This window comes from Eucalyptus grandis, chromosome 7 (assembly GCF_016545825.1).
Source record: "Eucalyptus grandis isolate ANBG69807.140 chromosome 7, ASM1654582v1, whole genome shotgun sequence".
Lineage (NCBI taxonomy): Eukaryota > Viridiplantae > Streptophyta > Magnoliopsida > Myrtales > Myrtaceae > Eucalyptus > Eucalyptus grandis.
Window position 1 is genome coordinate 26,901,050 of NC_052618.1, and position 21,370 is coordinate 26,922,419.

The window sequence follows — 21,370 nt, forward strand, 5'->3', positions numbered from 1 at the left end:
CTATTATAATGATGATTATTCAGTCTCAAGCCTTTCAATCGTGTCAATATTGTCCTAAACATTTTCACGATGTACCAATTGAGTCTTTCGGGCCAATTTTGGCCAGAAATCGATAATGCAGACGTCATGCAATATTTAAAAAAAAAATTGAATTTTTTTCCTTCCTTTCTTCATTTCTTTCATTTTGGCTAGCGACTTTGCTATCCATTAATTGAGTACATGTAAGCCCTCGTCATCACCCTATGAGAACTTGTCGACCCTTGCCTTGTGATGCCCTAAGTACGTCACGTGATATCATATCATTTCCAATTATATCTTATAATTATGTATGTGGAAGTACTATAAAATACATTACCACATACCATACAAGAAGGTCGCACTAGCTTAATACATATTACTTCTTTCTTATACAAACGCTAGTACTTATTACCAAAATATATACACTTGGAAAAATGGTCAGGTTGACGATCACTACAACTCCGGTACCATTCCACAAGTGAGCCACCATCCAACTTAGGGATTAATAGTCTCAGACATCACCTCATCTCCTCCACCGTGTACAAATGGATCATCTTACATACTAAAAAAATAAGGAATGAGCCGAAGCTCAATCAATAAAATCCCTAGATCTAAGGGAGGAGATCTTCTTAGTACTCAACATAGTATCAATCAAATAACATAAGTTCAAGGCAATGCAAAATAACCAAGTATGAACAAGATCTCTTTCTTTTCTATCATGATGTGCCAATACAAAACCATTAACAATAATACAAGTTCATTCACTTATAAACAAGCATATGACATAATATTTCATGATATACCAGTATCACCTAGTGGTTCAACACCATACATAGGATTATATTTAAGGCAAGTTCATACTCATCATGTATTTCATCACTACTCACACACAAGTGAAATCATATTTGCCATGCATTTTACCGCCTATATATATATATATATATATATATATATATATATATATATATATACATATGTAAGTTCATACTTGTTAAGAATCTCACCATCACTTACAAGTGAGTCCATATTGCTCATGAAGCTCGTTGATATCCATATAAGCTCATGCGAGTCATGCACTCACCAACACACTTACATAGGTAACTTCATACTTGTTGCTAGAAATGACTCATCTTAACTCACGATGCATCCTATCACATAAGACATCGTCACCACCAACTTTTGGGGGGACAAAACCATAATATTTCTTTGTCAAGCTACATAGCCCAATCATCATAAGCCTCCTCTACATTAGCAAGAATGAATACGCCGTTGTACAAATCCATTATGATGATCAACACACGCTTACACAAACCAACTCTTATTGTTTGTAAATTATATGACTTGTAAGTCTCTTCAAACTTATAAAGAACTGTCTCATATGATAGAACATTTAACTGACTCTAGAATCTTTCACATATACTCATATAAGGGTATCAGCACTGGCAAAAAATTTCCTTACATTGCATCATAGCCATACACATCATTATAACATATTAATTGTCGTGATAATATGTCATTTCTCATGAAATTAATAATGAACAATCATTACATGCACTTCAACACATATACTTTCATTTTTAATGATAAATCATTACATGTATTTCAACACTAATGCCTTAGTCTCACACTCATCAACAATCGGCATCCATTTCATAACACATCTTCATCTATATCTTTACCTCACTCTTTCAATAATCACATATATTGATAATGATAACCATACACTTACCTCTTATCCATTACTCACAAAAACACATTCAATGCATAATAATCAACATGTTTGGTAAGTGAATGGATAGGCAATTTTGAATATAAGGAAATGGTTATGATCAAGTGAGTTTGGACTTAAGTCTAAACATACGTATAAATGCAAGAAGTGAGTCTAGGCATATGAATAGATGTGGGAAGTGAGTTTGGACTATAGTCAGAACATACAAATAAATAAATTCAAGGGTTAAATCTAGACTTGAATCTAGACATGCAAATAAATATACTCATGGAAGGACTCTAGGCTTAAATCTGCACATACAAATGAAATTACTTCGACTCAAAAAGTATGCATACAATGATTTAGAAAGTGACTATACTCAGGTTTAGAATGTAATTATACTCAGATTCAAAACGTAAAAATACTTGGATTCATAACATAAATATACTCAGACATAAAAAAAAATGATAGAATTTATGAATAGATTCTAACTTAATCAAATCTAGTAGACTAATGGACAAATTTATGTTTAGTAAAATTCAGCAGCTCTGGTAAAACGAATTAAAAGATTCTAACTAGATAAAGTCTGATAGAAGAAATGAAAAAAATTCTAACTAGATAAATTCCGGTACAATGAATAAATTTATTTTGATTCAGCAAACTTTGGTAGAACGAATGAATAAATTCCGAATTAGTAAACTTTGGTAGAACAAATGAAAAAAATTGTGACAAAATAAACTCTGGTAGAATGAGTGAACATATTATAACCTAGTAATGTATGGTAGAACTAATGAACATGAGATGAACTAACTCGTAATAGATTAACTTATAGCCCGATGGATTTGCTTCTCTTTTAGCCCAACAAAACCGAAAAAAGAATATTACCATCACTTGCTCACTACAGCATTATTGAACCGACACCCATAAACACCTGTTATTGACAAGAAATTATAACCATCGAATAATCGAAAAGAGCTTCCGAACAACTAAATCTGCTAGCAAATATTGAAAATGGCATCCAAGCGAAATCAAACCGAACAGTCATAAAGCTCACGCTCAGGAAAGAATAAATCATCATCTATACCAATCAAGCAAATAACGAAAATAGCATCCAAGCGAAATCAAACTGAATAGCCATGCAGCTCATGCTTAGAAAAGAAGAAATCATCATCCATATCATCAGGTTTAGAACGTAACTATACTTGGATTCAAAATGAACAGATACTTGGGTTCATCATATAAATATACTCAAACTTAAAACAATTTGATAGAATTTATTAATAGATTCCGACTTAATCAAATCTAGTAGACTAATGGACAAATTCATGCTTAGTAAAATTCGATAGCTTTGGTAAAACGAATGAAAAGATTCTGACTAGATAAAGTCTAATAGAACGAATGAACAAATTCTAACTAGATAAATTTCGATACAACAAATGAATATATTTTGATTCATCAAACTTTAGTAAAATGACTGAATAGATTCCGATATAGTAAATTTTGGTAGAACAAATAAACAAATTGTGACTAAATAAACTCTGGAAGAACGAGCGAACAGATTATAACTTAGTAAAATATAGTAGAACTAATGAACATGAAATGAATTAAGTTGTGATGAATTAACTTATGGCCCACGGATTTGCCTCACTTTTGGCCCAACGAAAAAAAAAATTACCATCACTTGTTCACTACGGCATCATTGAACCAGCACCCCTAAACATTTGTTGCTAACAAGAAATTTTAACCATCGAATAGCTAAAAGAGCGTTATAACTGCTAAATCTGCTAATAAATAGTGAAAATAACATCCAAACAAAATCAAACTAAATAGCCATGCAACTCAAGCTCGGAAAAGAATAAATCCTCATATATACCAATCGAGTAAGTAACGAATATGGCATCTAAGCGAAATCAAACTAAACAACCATGCAACTCACACTTAAGAATGGAGAAATTATCATCTATACTATCAAGTTTAGAACGTAACTATACTCGGATTCGAAAACGTACAGATACTTGGGTTCATAACATAAATATACTCAGACTTAAAAAAAATATGATAGAATTTATGAATAGATTCTGACCTAATCAAATCTAGTAGACTAATGAACAAATTCATACTTAATAAAATTTAATATCTTTGGTAACACGAATGAAAAAATTTCAACTAAATAAAGTTTGATAGAATGATTGAACAAATTCTAACTAGATAAACTCCGATACAACGAATAAATATAATTTGATTCAGTAAGCTTTGGTAGAACGAATGAATAGATCTTAATTTAGTAAATTCTGGTGGAACAAATAAACAAATTGTGACTAAATAAATGCTTGTAGAATGAGCGAACAAATTATAACTTAGTAAAATATGGTAGAATTAATGAAAATGAGATGAATTAACTCATGATGGATTAACTTATTGCTTGATGGATTTGCCTCACTTTTGGCCCAACGAAACAAAAAAAAGTTACCATCACTTGCTTACTACAAAATCGAACCAGCACCCTTAAACACCCATTGCTGACAAGAAATTATGACCATCAAAGAGCCAAAAAAGTGCCAAAACTACTAAATCTGCTAGCAAATAGTGAAAATAGCATCCAAACAAAATCAAACTAAACAGCCATGTAGCTCAAGCTCGGGAAAGAAGAAATCATCATCTATACCAATCAATCAAGTAGTAAAAATGAGATCCAAGCAAAATCAAATTGAATAGCCATGCAGTTTATGTTCATGAAAGAATAAATCATCATATATACCATCAAGTTTAGTACATAATTATACTCAGATTGAAAACGTGCAAATACTTAGGATCATAACATAAATATGCTCGGACTTAAAAAAAAAAATTGATAGAATTTATGAATGGATTTTAACATAATCAAATCCAGTATACTAATAGACAAATTCATACTTAGTAAAATTCGGTAGCTCTAGTAAAATGAATGAAAAGATTCCAAGTAGATAAAAGTCTAATAGAACGAATGAACAAATTCTAACTATATAAACTCTAGTACAATGAATATATATATTTTGAATCATCAAACTTTAGTAGAACAAATAAATAGATTTCGATTTAGTAAACTCTGATAGAACAAATGAACAAATTGTGACTAAATAAATTCTGAAAGAACGAGCAAACAAATTATAACTTAGTAATATATGGTAGAACTAATTAACATGAAATGAATTAACTCATAATGAATTAACTTATGGCCCAACAGATTTGCCTCACTTTTGGCCCAATGAAACAAAAAATTACCATCACTTGCTCACTACGGCATCGTTGAACCAGCACCCCTAAACACTCACTGCTGACAAGAAATTTTGATAAGAACTACTAAATCTGCTAGCAAATAGCGAAAATGGCATCCAAGCAAAATCAAACTTAATAGACATGCAGCTCACACTCAAAAAATAAGAAATTATCATCTATACCATCAGATTTAGAATGTAACTATACTTTTATTCAAAATGTACAGATACTTGGTTCATAATATAAATATACTCAGACTTAAAAAAAAATGATAGAATTTATAAATAGATTTTGACTTAATCAAATCTAGTAGAATAATGGATGAATTCTTACTTAGTAAAATTCGATAGCTTTGGTAAAACAAATGAAAAGATTCCGATTAGATAAAGTCTGATAAATCGAATGAATAAATTCTAACTAGATACTCTAGTACAACGAATAAATATATTTTGATTTAGTAAATTTTGGTAGAACGAATGAATAGATTCTAATTTACTGAACTCTGGCGAAACAAATGAACGAATTGTGACTAAATAAACTCTAGTAGAATGAGCGAATAGATTATAACTTAGTAAAATATGGTAGAACTAATGAACATGAAATGAGTTAACTCTTAATGAATTAACTTATGACTCGACGGATTTGCCTTGCTTTTAGCCCAACAAAACAAAAAAAGAAAATTACCATCACTTGCTCACTACAGCACCGCCGAACTAGGACCTCCAAACACCTGCTGCTAACAAAAAATTCTAACCATCGAAAAGCTAAAAAGAGCACCAGAAGTACTAAATCTCCTAGCAAATAGCGAAAATGGCATCCAAGCAAAATCAAACTAAACAACCATGCAACTCACGCTTAGGAAAAAAAGGATCATCATCTATACCATCAGGTTTAGAATATAACTATACTCGAATTCAAAAGGTACAGACACTTGGGTTCATAACATAAATATACTCAGACTTAAAAAATTTGATGGAATTTATTAATAGATTCCGACTTAATCAAATCTAGTAGATTAATTGACAAATTCATACTTAGTAAAATTCGATAGCTCTAGTAAAACGAATCAAAATATTCCGCCTAGATAAAGTTTGATAGAACACTTAAACAAATTCTAACTAGATAAACTTCGGTACAACGAATAAATATATTTTGATTCAATAAACTTTGGTAGAACGAATGAATAGATTTTGATTTAGTAAACTCAGGTGGAAAAAATGAGTAAATTGTAACTAAATAAACTCTGGTAGATCAGCGAACATATTTACCTCACTTTTGGCTTGATGGATTTGCCTCGCTTTTGACCCAACGAAAATGGCATACAAGCAAAAAAAAAAAAAAAAAAAAAAAAACCATAACTTGCTCACTACGGCATTGCTAATACAATACCCCTAAACACCTACTGTTGATAAAAAAATTCTGACCATCGAAAAACCAAAAAGAGCGCCGGAACTGCTAAATCTGCTAGCAAATAGCGAAAACGGCATACAAGCAAAATCAAACCGAACAATCATGCAGCTCACACTCGGGAAAGAAGAAATCATCATATATACCAATTGAGTAAGAAAATAGGTACATTCAAACATTTCACAAAGTTCAAGGTACTTTGATTTGATCATATTGCAAAATTAGACACAGTATATTGGCATTGGTTGGACAGGATTTGAACATAAACTTTTGATATAAGTATCTGCTTGCTTCCTGATGCCACTATGGGTAGCTATTTTGATTTAATCATACCGTAATATTAGACACAATGTGTTGACACTAGTTGGATAGAATTTGAACCTAATCTATTGATACAAGTATTTGCTTGTTAGCTAATGCTGCAATAGGAATGTACTTTGATTTGATCATACCGCAAAGTTAAACACAATGCACTAGTTGAATATGATTTGAACCTAAACTATTAATACAATTATTTGCTTATTAGCTAATGTTGTAATATGAAGGTACTTTAATTTGATCATACTACAAAGTTAAACACAATGTATTGGTTGGATATGATTTGAACCTAAACTATTTATACAAATATTTGTTTGCTAGCTAATACTGCAATAGAAATGTACTTTGATTTGATCATACTGCAAAGTTAAACACAATGTATTGGTTGGATATGATTTGAATCTAAACTATTGATAAAAGTATTTGCCTCATTATTGATGGAGGAAGTAGTTTGATAAAATCTAATTAAAACTCATGAAAGAGAGTAGAACAAAAAAAAAAAAAATTGGACGAGAAAATAGGTATTTTTTCGGGGCCTGTTACTTAAGAGGAGAGAGAGAATAAATGGTGTTTCGTTGCATGATGAAGACAAGATACATAAAGTACCTCATGAAAGCTAGACATGAATCATTGGGCTCGCACTCCACGTACGTCCAAGCACTTCACAACATCAAATTCACCCTTCACCAATTCAGCGACGACAAGACCACCCTCCAACTCCACCTCTATCCCAGATCACTCATTATTGCTATATCATTTTCACCATAACTAAACTTGCCCTCTTTAATTCCCAGCTTCAAATTCTTAAGCCATGAACAATACAACTATAAAAATAATACAAAGCAGATATTCAAACAACTAGAATCAAACTCTCACTGTGAAAAAGAAGGATTGTTGTTTTTAGTAGCATTTGTACAAATTAGATTGTCAATCTAAACACATATGGATTAAAAGTGCTAGCTAACTTTAGTTTTTCATTTTCGTAAGATTTGAGATAGGAATAAAGTGAAAATAGTTATTTTTTGTTTAAAAGTAATATATACTAATCTTGTCAATAAGATGAAGTATGTTGGCTAAAATTGATCATCTCTAAAAGTATTCAAATCAAAAGTTTTCTTCAGCTTGTGTACGTTGTAGGCTTCATGTGTCAATATAACTAGTGTTTATTGAATAATTTGAGGCCGATTACAAACAAAAATTGAACGACAAGATTAAAATTATCATTGAAGAATAATAAAAAAAACCAAATTTGTTACCAAAAAAAAAGGATCTATACCAAAGACCTAATTTTTGGAGAAATCACATAAAATTTTCTCAAACTGTGAGAGTAATATATGTTTTACCTTAAAACTTTCAATAAGAAAAGTACCAAAAAAAATTCATAAACCTATTATAGTGATATTAATTTAGTGTCAAATCTTTCAATTGAGTCAATTTTGTCCTAAACCTTTTCACAATATACCAATTGTGTGACATCCCAAATTTTCAACCCTGTCTTCTACTGAATAAATCGGGCATTTCATTGACGCGTCTATAGGGTTATTCTCAGAGCCGATCACTCTCGAGATAACTAGACTATCTGGGAAAATTATTAAGGAATTTTAAGGCAATAGACTTGAGAACTCGATCAAGAATCGGCTTCTCGACCGTGTCCATCGTTAGAGGTCATTACGGCGCAGTTAAAAATCGATTTGAAATCAGAGATAGATTGGATCGACAGAGATGTGTGGCTAATCGTGGGTGACCCCACTAAATTAGAAAATTCTCGTCAATCGACACTAGACTGATTTTCTTATTGTTTTGATACCCTGTGTCCGTAATTGAATCCTTGAGATTTTCACGACAATCAAGAGTCGCCATTGAGTCGAGTGGGTTCATAGTGGCTCGAAGAAAATCGACCACGAGTCATTTGCCTTAAAAAGTTCTGAAAACTATCCGATAGTTTAGGTCACGCTAAAAAACGCGCCGAATGAAAATTAACCGCCAATTCGAGTCCGATTTCAAAAATTGAAGTTTTGGCCATGTCACAATAAATTCTAGGAGTATCGACTCGCCTCGAAGATTTTTTCGACAACCGACACTTTTTGGAAAAGTCGTCGCCGAGTCATGTTGGTACGAAAATGTCGAAGATGGTTTTCGATTGTGAAATTGAGAAGCGTGAAGGATACTTGAGTGAGGAAAAATGCCGAGGTAATTGATGGATGACCAATTGATTTTGTGAGGGCCAATTGAAATGAAATTTGGATGGGATGAATGTCCAATCAAGTTCGAGATTTTAAAATTCGTAGCCCTCCCTCCTACCATTTTGAATGGAATTGGAAAGTCTTGGAGAGGCCTTGGTGGATCATTGGAGGCCAGTGATTATACTTTGGCTTAGGATAGCCTTGAAAGATATTTGTTGTGGAAAATCAAGGCTTTGTGGAGCCCTCACTTCTCACTCTTATCCATCTCTCTCTCCCCTCTACCGCTCCATTGGACGACCTCAGCCAGCGGAAGAGAGAAACTGACGCTGCTTCTCCATCCGTGTCTTCTGCCGAGCGTCCACCAAACTGCCCGAGAAGCTCAGCATCCGCCGAATTCTCCACCGCTTCGTGTCTTCAGCCAGCTCACGCTCGGTCAACAACGAAACCAGAAGAAGCCCCGTCGTTGACTGAAGATCCTCACCGCACGAAGTCAAGACCGCCTGTTTCTCCACTATCTTCTTGCGCCTTCTGCCCCCAAAGACCCGAGCTCCACGCGGCTTCAATTTTCGTGAAGCCTTGCTGACCGAAGACTCCACCGAGCTTTCTTCATGCCGCCACGAGTCCAACGTCTTCAGCCCGTGCATCTCGTGGAGTCCATGAAGACCGAGCAACCCAGTTGCTGATCGCCCCGTCACCACACGTCCGTGAAGATCAAACCCCACCGAACGAAACAGCTTGTCTCCACGCCAGCATGCTAGTCAACTCCAACGCCCACGGAAGACCACCGATTCAACCAAGTCTTCATCTGCGAAATCCTCCGAGCATCCTCACGCCGCCAGCAACATCCACCGAGCAACACCACCGAAGAGAAGCCGCACGTATCCACCGAATTCTGCCGTTTGTCCGTGCTTCCCTCCACGCGTCCGAGCCCCAACTCATTCGGTCCATCATCTCGCCGTGAAACCTCGAGATCCACCGAGTTGCCAACCGTTGCCAGCGTCTTCGGTCTCCTCAGTCAGCGAATCCAGCTGCCTGAAGCCCAACAAATCCTGCAGTTTCAGTCTTCTTTTGTTCGTGGGCCAACCACAGCGAGCCCATTCCATTTTTCAGTGGCCCAACGTCAACTCTTTGGAAGCCTGTGATCAAGCAGCCCACAAGCCCAGTTCAGTTCAATGACAACCCAGACCAGCAAGTTTTAGTTTCAGCTTTGGGCCGCAGTTCAAGCCCAATCAATTTCTCACCATCAGCAGCCCATCTGCAGAGGCATTTCCAGCCCAGCATCAATTGGATTGGAAGCTCAGCAATTTCAGTCTTTCGGGCCCAGCAAAGACAGGCCCAATTCAGTTTTATTTCAAGCCCATTTTCTGCAATTGCAGTCTTCAAGCCCAGTTTTTGAAGCCCAATCGCAGCTAGGCCCAAGTCCAAGAGCAAGCCCATTCCAGTGCAAGAACAAATCTCAATTGGGCTGAGATTTGTTGGGCCAAGCTTAAGGCCCGGTCCAAGTCCGCCGGTGTCGTCGTCGAAAGTCCGATTTCGGCCGCCGTCGTGTCGCCGTTGCGGTGATTCGATCTCCGCTTCGTCAAGTGAGTTTTACTCACTAATGCTTTATTAGTTTGCTAAATTCGTTTAGGGGTTGGTTAGATTTAATTAAATGCAATTAGGTGGTTAGATTAGTTTAGATAAATTAAATTAGAGACTTAATGATGCATGTTAGGTGGTTATAAATAGACATTAGCAAGAGGACATGCCATGTTATTTATGGAATGAGTCTCGGTAATTTTCCGGGTTCGTATTGGCTTCCAATTAGGCTATAACGGGCCTAAGTTGGATTTATTGCATTTATTTAATATTTTTCGTAATTATTTAATTAATTATTTATTTTCCGGAAATTAGGCTGGGATAGCCGACGACCGAAATTTTGTGCTGATTCCAATGGTGCTTTCTGTTTATTTATTCGAGAATCAGATTATGAAATTTTTGTGAAATTGGTGAATATGAGAATTGTCCCAAAATTGGGAAAATGTCAGTACTTGAAGGGAAAGTAACTGTGTGAGGTTGTGAGTTGGATTAAAAATTGCCAGGTGGGGCAAGTGATGAGAAAAAAATTGCCAAGTGGGGCCGTGATGCCACCAAATCTAGAACATTTGCCGGTGGGGCCATGATGCCACCAAGTTTAGAAAATTTGCCGAGTGGGGCCGTGATTCCACTAAAAATAAATTATGCCTATAGGGTTGTGATTCAGAGTCAAGAATGAAGAGTCGGGATGACCGTGTAATGTTTTGATGACATGTAATCGACTGAGTCGATTGATCGTTAATCCGATTTGATTGGGTGATGTGATGTGATGATGTATACTTGATATATATACATACTAACTTGCAGGAAGGAGCTGAGGCCAAGGTAAGCCCTCTGGCTCATGATGTGCTTAGGCAGCCCTCAAGGCGTATTAGTTTACTAATCGAGTCGTAGGGGGTAGGACTCGCTGAGACGTGGTCTCATTGGTTATTGAATAACCATTTCGGAACCTGAGGAGAAGCTAAGGAAGAGGAACTGAAGGGGAGAAAGACTTTTGAAGAAGAAGATGATCCGAGAGAGGGATCTTAAATATAACCCGTATGTGGACCGAGATCCCATCCCTTTTGTAAACCCTGTCTTAGTATAGATAGGTGTGAGACAAGTATGTTGTGAATAGTATTGTAAATATACTATGAGTTGTGATGTTAACGAAAGTGTGGTTATGAATTTCAATATGAAAAATATGGCATACTTTCCTATCCCATTGTTTTATTGTCTGGGATTTATAATCGCTTCCGCGTGTGCTTAATAAAAAGAAAGGGTCGGCGATACATAGTCCTGGGATATCGCATTCTAAAATCGACCAAGTAGAAGGATGTGCGCACGTCCGAGGATCGGGGCGTGACAAATTGAGTCTTTTGTGCCAATTTTGGCCAAAAATCGATAATGTGGAAGCCAAACAATATTTCTTTTTAAATAGAATTTATTTTCTTTATTTCTTTCATTTGGCTAGCAACTTTATAGGCCATTGGTTGAGAACATGTAAGCCGTCGTCGTCACCTTGCGAGAACTTGTTGACCCTCACCTTGTGTTGCCACAAGTATATCATGTGCTATACATATCATTTCCAATTATATCTTATAATTACGCATACAAAAGCACTACAAAAAACATCATCACAAGAAAATCGCCTGACACACAAAGCACGCGCACACGCACATGCACATGCACACGCACGCACGCGCGTGCGCACACAAACAACGGAGAAGCTCACCTAATATCAATTCAAACACACATACACGCATGCGCACGCTCAGGAAATGAAATCCCTAGATTTAAGGGAGAAACACACACGCGCGCTCAATAAATGAAATCCCTAGATTTAAGGGAGAAGCTCACCTTAGTATTCAACCTGATATCAATTCAAATAACACGAGTTAAAGGCAATGCAAAATAATCATGCATGAACAAGTTCTCATTTTTTTCTATCATGATGTGCCAATATAAAACCATTAACTATAATACAAGTTCATTTACTCATTAACAAGCATATGACTTAATATTTCATGATATACTAGTATCACCTAGTGGTTCAACACCATACATAAGAATATACTTAAGGCAAGTTCATACTTGTCATGTATTTGATCACTATTCACACAAATAAAATCATATTTTACCATTCTATACTTGTCATAAAACTTATCAATATATATAGGTAAGTTCATACTTGTCATAAATCTCACTATCGCTTACAAATGAGTTCATAATGGTCATGAAGCTCATTGATATCCAATTGAGTTCATTTGGGTTATGAAACTCACTAACACTTATACAGGTTCCTTCATATGTGTCGCTAGCAATGACCCATCTTAACTTACAATGCATCATGTCACAAAGGATATTGTCACTACCAACTTTTGCTAACAAAACCATAACTACATCTTTTCTATGCTACATAGCTCAATCATCACGAGCCTCCTCTACATCAACGAGGATGAATACGACGTTGTACGAACCCATTATGATGGTCAACACATGCTTACACCAGCCAACTCATATTGTCTGTAAATTATGTAACTTTTTAAGTCCCTTCAAACTTGTAAAAAAAATGTCTCATATGGTAAAATATTTGGTTAACTCCAAAGTCTTTCATATATACTCATATAAGGGTACTAGTACTAACAAATGTCTTCCTTACATTACATCATAGCCATACACATCATCATAACATATTAATTGTCATGATAATATGTCATTTCTCATGTAATTAATGATTAATAATTATTATATGCATTTCAACATTTATACTTTCATTTTTAATGATAAATCATTGCATGAATTTCAACACAAATGCATTGGTCTCACACTCATCAACAATCGGCATCCATTTCACAGCACATTTTCATCCATATCCTTACCTCACTCTTTCAATGATCACATAAATCATTAATGATAACTATACACTTACCTCTTACCCATTACTCATACAAACACATTCAATACTTAACAATCAACATGATTGGTAAGTGAATGGACATATAAGTCTAAATGTAAGGAAATAGTTATGATAAAATGAGTTTGGATTTAAGTCTGAACGTATGCATAGATGCAAGAAGTGAGTCTAGGCATATGAATAGACACAGGAAGTGAGTCTTGACTATAGTCAAAACATATAAATGAATAGATTAAAGGGTTGAATCTAAACTCGAATCTAAAGCTGGAAATATCCCCAGGAGATTATTTAGCAAATCCAAAACGACAGCAAGGAATGAGTTTGTGCTTAAATCGATACACATACACGAATATATTCGGACTCAAAAAATACACATATTATGATTTAGAAAGTGACTATACTCAAGTTCATAATGTAATTATACTTAGATTTAGAATGAATAAATACTTAGGTTCAGAATGTAAATATACTCAAACTTAGAAAAATCTAATAGAATTTATTAATAAATTTTGACTTAATCAAATCTACGAGACTAATGGACAAATTCATAATTAGTAAAATCTAATAGCTCTGGTGGAACAAATGAATATATTCCAATTAGATAAAATTTGGTAGAACGAATGAATAGATTTTGATTTATTAAATTCTAGAAGAACAAATGAACAGATGAACGAATGAACATATTCTAACTAAATAAACTATAGTACAATAAATAAATAATTTTTTTTTCAATAAACTTTGATAGAACGAATGAATAAATTTCGATTCAGTAAATTCTGGTAAAACAAATTAACAAATTATGACTAAATAAACTCTGTTAAAATGAGTGAATAGATTTTAAGTTAGTAAAATATGATAGAACTAATGAACATGAGATAAATATTGCCAATACGGTTGAGTTTAAAATTCGCAATATACTCCTTTCAGATTTAGATTCAGCATTTACATTACCAATTATACCATACTTTCAGAAAACCAATCACGCATCTTCTAAACATGCATAAGATCAACAAGGCAAATTTAACAATTAAGATCCATAACACTATTGCACATTAAAATTACACATCTTAACCAACCAACCAAGTCCAAAGTGTTAACTAGATTGATTAACTTAGCACCCCATTCATTCTTTCTACACGTAACATGTTACCACCTTCTAAGGAGACAAATCGAACACTTGTTACACATGTAAACATTCATCAAACAAATGAAAACATTACAATATATCAACACACCACCACTAAACAAAGTCATACGACAACCAATCATGTTAAAAGCACCAAGTGGATCAAACCAACTTAGCATAGAGGATTTTCACTTACCTTGAAGGTAACTTCAGATTTAGAATCGAAGACACCTTCAAAAAGAACATATACAACCAAAAATCAATGAAGCTTGATTTTAAAACGACAAAATCCATTGGTAGAGAGTACGTGAAAATCAATGATTTACCTCACCCAAACCAGAAAATCAAAACAGAATCTTGATAATTCAAGAGTAAAACCTCCACCTCTATTTTACTTACCAAAAAAAAAAAACTCCACCTCTATTTCTTTTTGAAAGAGAAAGAAGAAATGGAGAATGGGTGATCAGTAGTCTTGGATCTTGAGTATTCTTAAGGATGCTTCTACATGGCCAAGAATTACAAGAGAATGAAATGGAGTAACTAAGGTTAAATTCTTAATGACCTTGGGTAAGTTGCCAAGTGCCGCAATAATTAAATTTCAAGTGTCCCCTATGAGGCTATTTAGTAAACAAATGGCCCAATAGAATTTTGTCATGAGAAGTTATTTTGAGGGGATGAAAATAAGGCTCTCTCATTGGGCCAAACAAGTGCATGAATCATATATGCATTAATGAATTAGAATTAAAATTGGTGATCTCATGCATTATGTCAAGCTACCAAGTGTAAAGTATTAAAATAAAGCATGTGCTTAAAATATTTGATAGAAGATGAGAAGTGGCGTGTGAATTGAGAAGGAGTAAAGATTTAGAAAGCTAATTTTCATTATGAACATCTAGTTTTGAACATATGTACAGTTGAAAAACATATTCAATCCACAAAAATGAATAAAATTATAAAAATTAGGAAAATTAGGAAAATTAGGAAAATCTCAATGTAGTAAATTTAAAGCCCTAGTATCTTCTAATATGAAATTCAGAACATACCGACCAAGTTCTACCAATAGTTTAGCTGCGAATTAATATCGTCGTCCTACGCCACAAACATACACATCAAAACCTATTAACTAAATTTTATTGCTTCAAACTCCTAGCGATCCAATCATGAAATTAATCCTAAATACTATTAAAATTTTGAAATGTCTAGATGTCACATGCCTAGTTGCTAGCGAAGGTCACTGACAATCCTCCTTAGCCAAAATGAAGGGGAAAAAAGAAAAGAAAAAAGTAAACTATTCAAAAAAGAAAAACAAAAAATATTAAAAATGTCCACGTCAACTATGCCATATAAGATCATTAGTGTCCACATCATCAATTCCTAATTAAAATTAGGTAGATAGACTCAATTGACAAAATTTGAAAAAAATTTAAGATTAAATTGACACAATGTTCAACTTAACTCTCATTTTGTTACAAACGTTAACTCTCTGTTATTTTTTCAATTAGCATAACAATGCACATGATTTTTAATGGGTCAAAGTTTTCATCTTCTTTCTTTTTATAAAATCTCTTTTTCACCTTTAATTGCTGTAAATATATATATAGACACACACACACACACACAGAAAATAGGATAAAATTAATTTAACTGAAATTCTAATAATATAAAAAATAAAAACCAATAATGATAGGAAACAATGAAAAATTGTTAAAATTTGACAAATACATACACTTTAATATAAATAAATATATATTAAAAAAATAAACGCAAGTGGAATAAATAGGGAAAAGACCTCAAAAACAAAAAGGTCAAACGACAAATGACTCATTATGTATTTTATGGACTAATGGAAAAAATAATTGATTAATAAAAAGGGTAATTCCAAATTCACTCTTAAAATGGCTTCATCCACCCCCCCTAGAGGATGGAAAAGACGAAATTATCCAATGCGTGGGGTCACATTCCTCACTTTCTTTGTCTCCACTAAACATTCATTCTTCATCTGCTAACCTATATTTTCACCGACCAAAAAAACAAAAAAAAACTTCTACTTTTGTTTTTTTCTTCTTCCCTCTCCTAATAATGGCAGGCAACGAGCCCACTTTTTTTTTTTTAATGTTTAAAAGTTGTTTTTGCTACAGTAGAGTAAAGTGCATGATGAACAAACAATGTTTGTGAGCTAGAGTCAAGCCTCTCACTAAAATTGTTAATGACAAGCTCAAATATTGTGAAGTGCCCGTCATTAATGGGGAAGTAGCTTGATAAAATCCAATAAAAATGCACGATATAGACAATAACAAGACAAATTTGGACAAGAAAATGGGTTTTTTTTTTTTGCCTATTACTTGAGAGGAAAGAGAGAAGAAATGGTGTCTTGTTGCAGAGCAAGAAAGAAATACATAAGCACTTTGTGAAAGTGAGGCTTACTTTATTGGTTTTGCACTCCATGTAACTCCACACGTTGCATAGCATCATCGAACCCACCCTCCACCAATTCATCAACGGTAAGGAAAACTTCCAACTCCATCACTATCCCACATTACTTGGCGTCGCTGCTACCCTCTCTTGCCAATTATGCCACATGAGATGACCAGCGTCTACATCAGTGATTCCTGATTGAAATTGACCAGATAGACTCAATTAATAAAATTTTTCAAATTTTAAAATTAAATTGACACGATGTTCAACTCGACTCTCATTTTGTTACAAATGTAACTCTCTGTTATTTTTTCTATTAGCATGGCAATGCACATAACTTTTAATGGGTCAAAATTATCGTCTTCTTTATTTTTATAAAATCTCTCTTTCACCTTTAATTGCTGTAAAAATTAAATATACATATATACATATATACATATATATATATATATATAGAAAATGGGATAAAACTAATTTAACTGAAATTCTAATAATATAATTAATAAAAACCAATGATACTAAAAAATGAAAAAATGTTAAAATTTGGTAAATACATACAATTTAATATAAATAAAATAGGTATTTTAAAGAAATAAACACAAATGGAATAAATAGGGAAAAGACCTCAATAACAAAAAGGTCAAATCACAAATTTATATTGACTAATGGAAATAATGATTGATTAATAAAATGGGTAATTCTAAATTCACTCTAAAAATGGCTTCATCCACACCCTAGAGGATGGAAAAGACAGAAATTATTCAACTCATGGGTCACATTCCTCACTTTCTTTGTCTCCAATAGATCTTCATTTTTCACCTGTTAACCTCTATTTTCATTGACAAAAAAAAAACAATATTTTGTTTTTTTTTTAATTTCCCTCTCCTAATAATGGTAGGCAATGGGCCCACTTTTTTAAAAAAAAAAAATGTTTAAAAGTTGTTTTTGTGAAAGTTGAGCCTCTCACTGAAATTCCCAATGACAAGCTAAAATATTGTGAAATGCCTGTTATTGATGGAGGAAAGTAACTTGATAAATCCAATAAAAAGCCACAAGATAGAGGAGAACAAGAAAAATTTGAACAAGAAAATGGGTGTTTTTTTGGGCTTGTTACTTGAGAGGAAAGAGAGAAAAAATGGTGTCTCGTTGCAGAGCAAGAAAGAGATACATAAGCACTTCATGAAAGCAAGGCTTGCTTTATCGGTTTTGCACTCTATGTAACTCCACACATTGCATAGCATCAGACCCACCCTCCACCAATTCACCAATGGTAAGGAAAACCTTCGACTCCATCACTATCCCACATTACTCATCATCGCTGCTACCCTCTTCGCCAATTATGCCACGTGAGATTACTAGTATTCACATCAGCGATTCATCGAAATTGACCAAACAGATTCAATTGATCAAATTTGAAAAATTTTAAAATTAAATTGGCACGATGTTCAACTTGACTCTCATTTTGTTACAAATGTAACTCTCTGTTATTTTTTCTATTAGCATGGCAATGCACATAACTTTTAATGGGTCAAAATTAACTTTATTTTTATAAAATCTCTCTTTCACCTTTAATTGTTGTAAAAAGTATATATATACTAAACAATGAAAAAATGTTAAAATTTGGTAAATACATACACTTTAATATAAATAAAATAGGTATTTTAAAGAAATAAACACAAATGGAATAAATAGGGAAAAGACCTCAATAACAAAAAGGTCAAATCACAAATCTCATTATGTAGTATATTGACTAATGGAAATAATGATTGATTAAAAAAATGGGTAATTCTAAATTCACTCTAAAAATGGCTTCATCCACCCCTTAGAGGATGGACAAGACAGAAATTATTCAACTCATGAGTCACATTCCTCACTTTCTTTGTCTCCACTAGATCTTCATTCTTAACCTATTAACCTCTATTTTCACCGACCAAAAAAAAACACTATTTTGTTTTTATTTCCCTCTCCTAATAATGGTAGGCAATGGGCCCACTTTTTTTATAAAAAAAAAAATTAAAGTTGTTTTTGCGAAAGTCAAGCCTCTCAGTGGAATTCCCAATGACAAGCTCAAATATTGTGAAATGTCCATTATTGATGGAGGAAAGTAACTCGATAAAATCCAATAAAAAGCCACAAGATAGAGGAGAACAAGAAAATGGGTGTTTTTTTGGGGCCTGTTACTTGAGAGGAGAAAGAGAAGAAATGATATCAATATGCAAAGCAAGAAAGAGATACATAAAGCACTTCGTGAAAGTGAGACAAGCTTTATAGGTTTCACACTCCATGTACCTCCAAGCACTACAAGAACATCGAACGCACCCCCACCAAATCACCAACAGCAAGACCACCCTCCAACTCTGCCACTGTCCCACATCACTTGCCGTCATTACTACCTTCTTTGCCACAACCGACCCCACCCCCTCTAAGTCCCAACTTCAACGCCTGCACTTACAATCCTCTGACTGCCTCCTTGGCCTTGCTGCCCCCAGCTCCTCCATTGTTCAAGAAATATTCCCCTATGTTTTTTTTCTCTTTCTTAATGATACGATGTCACTCTTCATTTAACTTCGTAACCGAGTGCCAGATCAAATTCTTATGCCACGAACAATACAACTAGACAAAAATAATATAAAACAACTATTCAAATGGCTACAATCAAACTCTCGGCACCGAGATCACCAAGCAAACAGCTACAAGGATTCTAGCTGAGCGACCTCACCCCGAGCAACGCCGGCTTCGAGCTCAAAGCAGGCGAGTGAGGTTTGGCAAGGCGGGGGCATAATTTTAGGAGCAGAACACACGCCATCTCGGGGGACTTACTTGTAATTTCACCTCTGCTTCTCATTTTACTTTTTATTTATTTTTTTCCGGTTTCATGCATCTTGTCAAATTCCAGGAGCTCCCCCCTTCCTCCATTAGGAAGCTTCGGGTCCCAGCTGTACTCCAGAAAATTGGCGAATAAGCGCTTTCTGGCGTACGGACCCCGTCGCGCGGGCCTCCCTCGCCGCGTGTACCCGCAACACGCCGCCACGTCATCCCTCCCCACGTGTTGAAAAATAAACCGGGAAAGGAGACCCTCTGAATCCGCGGGGCCATGCTTGGCTGGCAAGTGCGTGCCAAGTCAGCATCGCCCCACGTTTGACGACGCCTATATGAACCCTTTCGCACTCCCTCTCTCTCTCCCGCCGAGAACGATTCATGAAGAAGTCCAAGTCCAAGCGACCCAAGCTGGACCCGCCCCCGCCTCTGCTGCTGCCGCCGCGGGCGGAGGACCACCCCTCTCCACCGCGGCGCTGCCTCCTCACTCACGAGCAAGAGCTCTCTGTTATGGTCGCCACTCTGGCCGAGGTCATCTCTGGCACTCCGTCGGCTCGCAGCGGCAGCGGTGAAGATCCCGCAGACCCCGCCTCAGGGTCGGGCGGGCTAGTCACGTGTCGCGAGTGCGGGATCGAGGGCTGCCTCGGGTGCAGCTATTTCCCACCGACGCTTGAGCGCGGTGGCGCCTCCTCCTCTCAAGCGGAGGCGAGTTCCACGCACGGGCAGTCCGCGTCGAACGCGGCGGGCGGGTCGGGCCATGCACCTGTAGCAGCTGACGCAAGTCAAGAGTACGGAGCGAGGAAGAATCGCTATCGGGGCGTGCGGCAACGGCCATGGGGGAAATGGGCGGCGGAGATCCGCGACCCACGGCGCGGGGCTCGGGTCTGGCTCGGGACCTTCGACACTGCAGAGGAGGCGGCCCGCGCATACGACAACGCGGCCATCGAGTTCCGGGGCCCCCGAGCGAAGCTCAACTTCCCCGTCGTCGATCACAGCCTGTGGGAGAGCAGCGCGCCTTCCTTGCTGGAGAGGCGGGAGATCACTCCGAACGAGAGCGAGCAATATCCAGAGACGGAGCGCGCGCCGGCAGAGGCGGAACAGGGGAATGCCAGGGGGAGCGAGCTTTGGGAAGTGTTCGGCGACGACGAGATACAGCAGTGGATGACGACGATCGGCTTCGGAAGTGACCATTCATCGGATTCATCGAACGGAAATGGCCACAGTTCTTGAGTTCCCAGTTCTTGAGTTCCCGGGCTTTCGTCTGTTAATGTTATCCGTTCCCATGTTGCTGCTTTTTCTACTGTTCATCGCTTGAATCCGAGAAATTAAGGCTCTTTGCAATAAAATTCGTTGCATTTTTTTTCAGAAATTATGCAAAGATTGCTTGACAAACCTGTCAAAACAGACCACCGCCCGCGGTGGCCGCAATGGTTAAAGTTTGGTACCCCATCCGCAGGGGGAAAGGTTCGAGACTCCGCATCCGCGTTGCAAAAATGCGCGATTCACTTGTGGCTGGGTCTGGGTGGTGGGCGATTCACCTGTGGCTAGGTCTGTGGTAGTAGCGCGATCCACCCTGAGTTTACTCTCCGCCACGGCGGCGCACGTTCACGCAGTCGCCAAAAAAAAAAAAAAAAAAAACCTGTCAAAACAGG

The 21,370-nt window shown here is 36.1% G+C and overlaps 1 protein-coding gene across 1 annotated transcript; it reads left to right on the forward strand.

Moving 5' to 3' along the window:
• Positions 1–20,099: 20,099 nt before the first annotated feature.
• LOC104455366 (ethylene-responsive transcription factor ERF109-like) lies at positions 20,100–21,087 on the forward strand. The gene has a single exon (XM_010070166.2). It carries the CDS (start codon positions 20,100–20,102, stop codon positions 20,946–20,948), a length of 849 nt encoding a protein of 282 aa, XP_010068468.1. The 3' UTR covers positions 20,949–21,087.
• Positions 21,088–21,370: the final 283 nt, after the last annotated feature.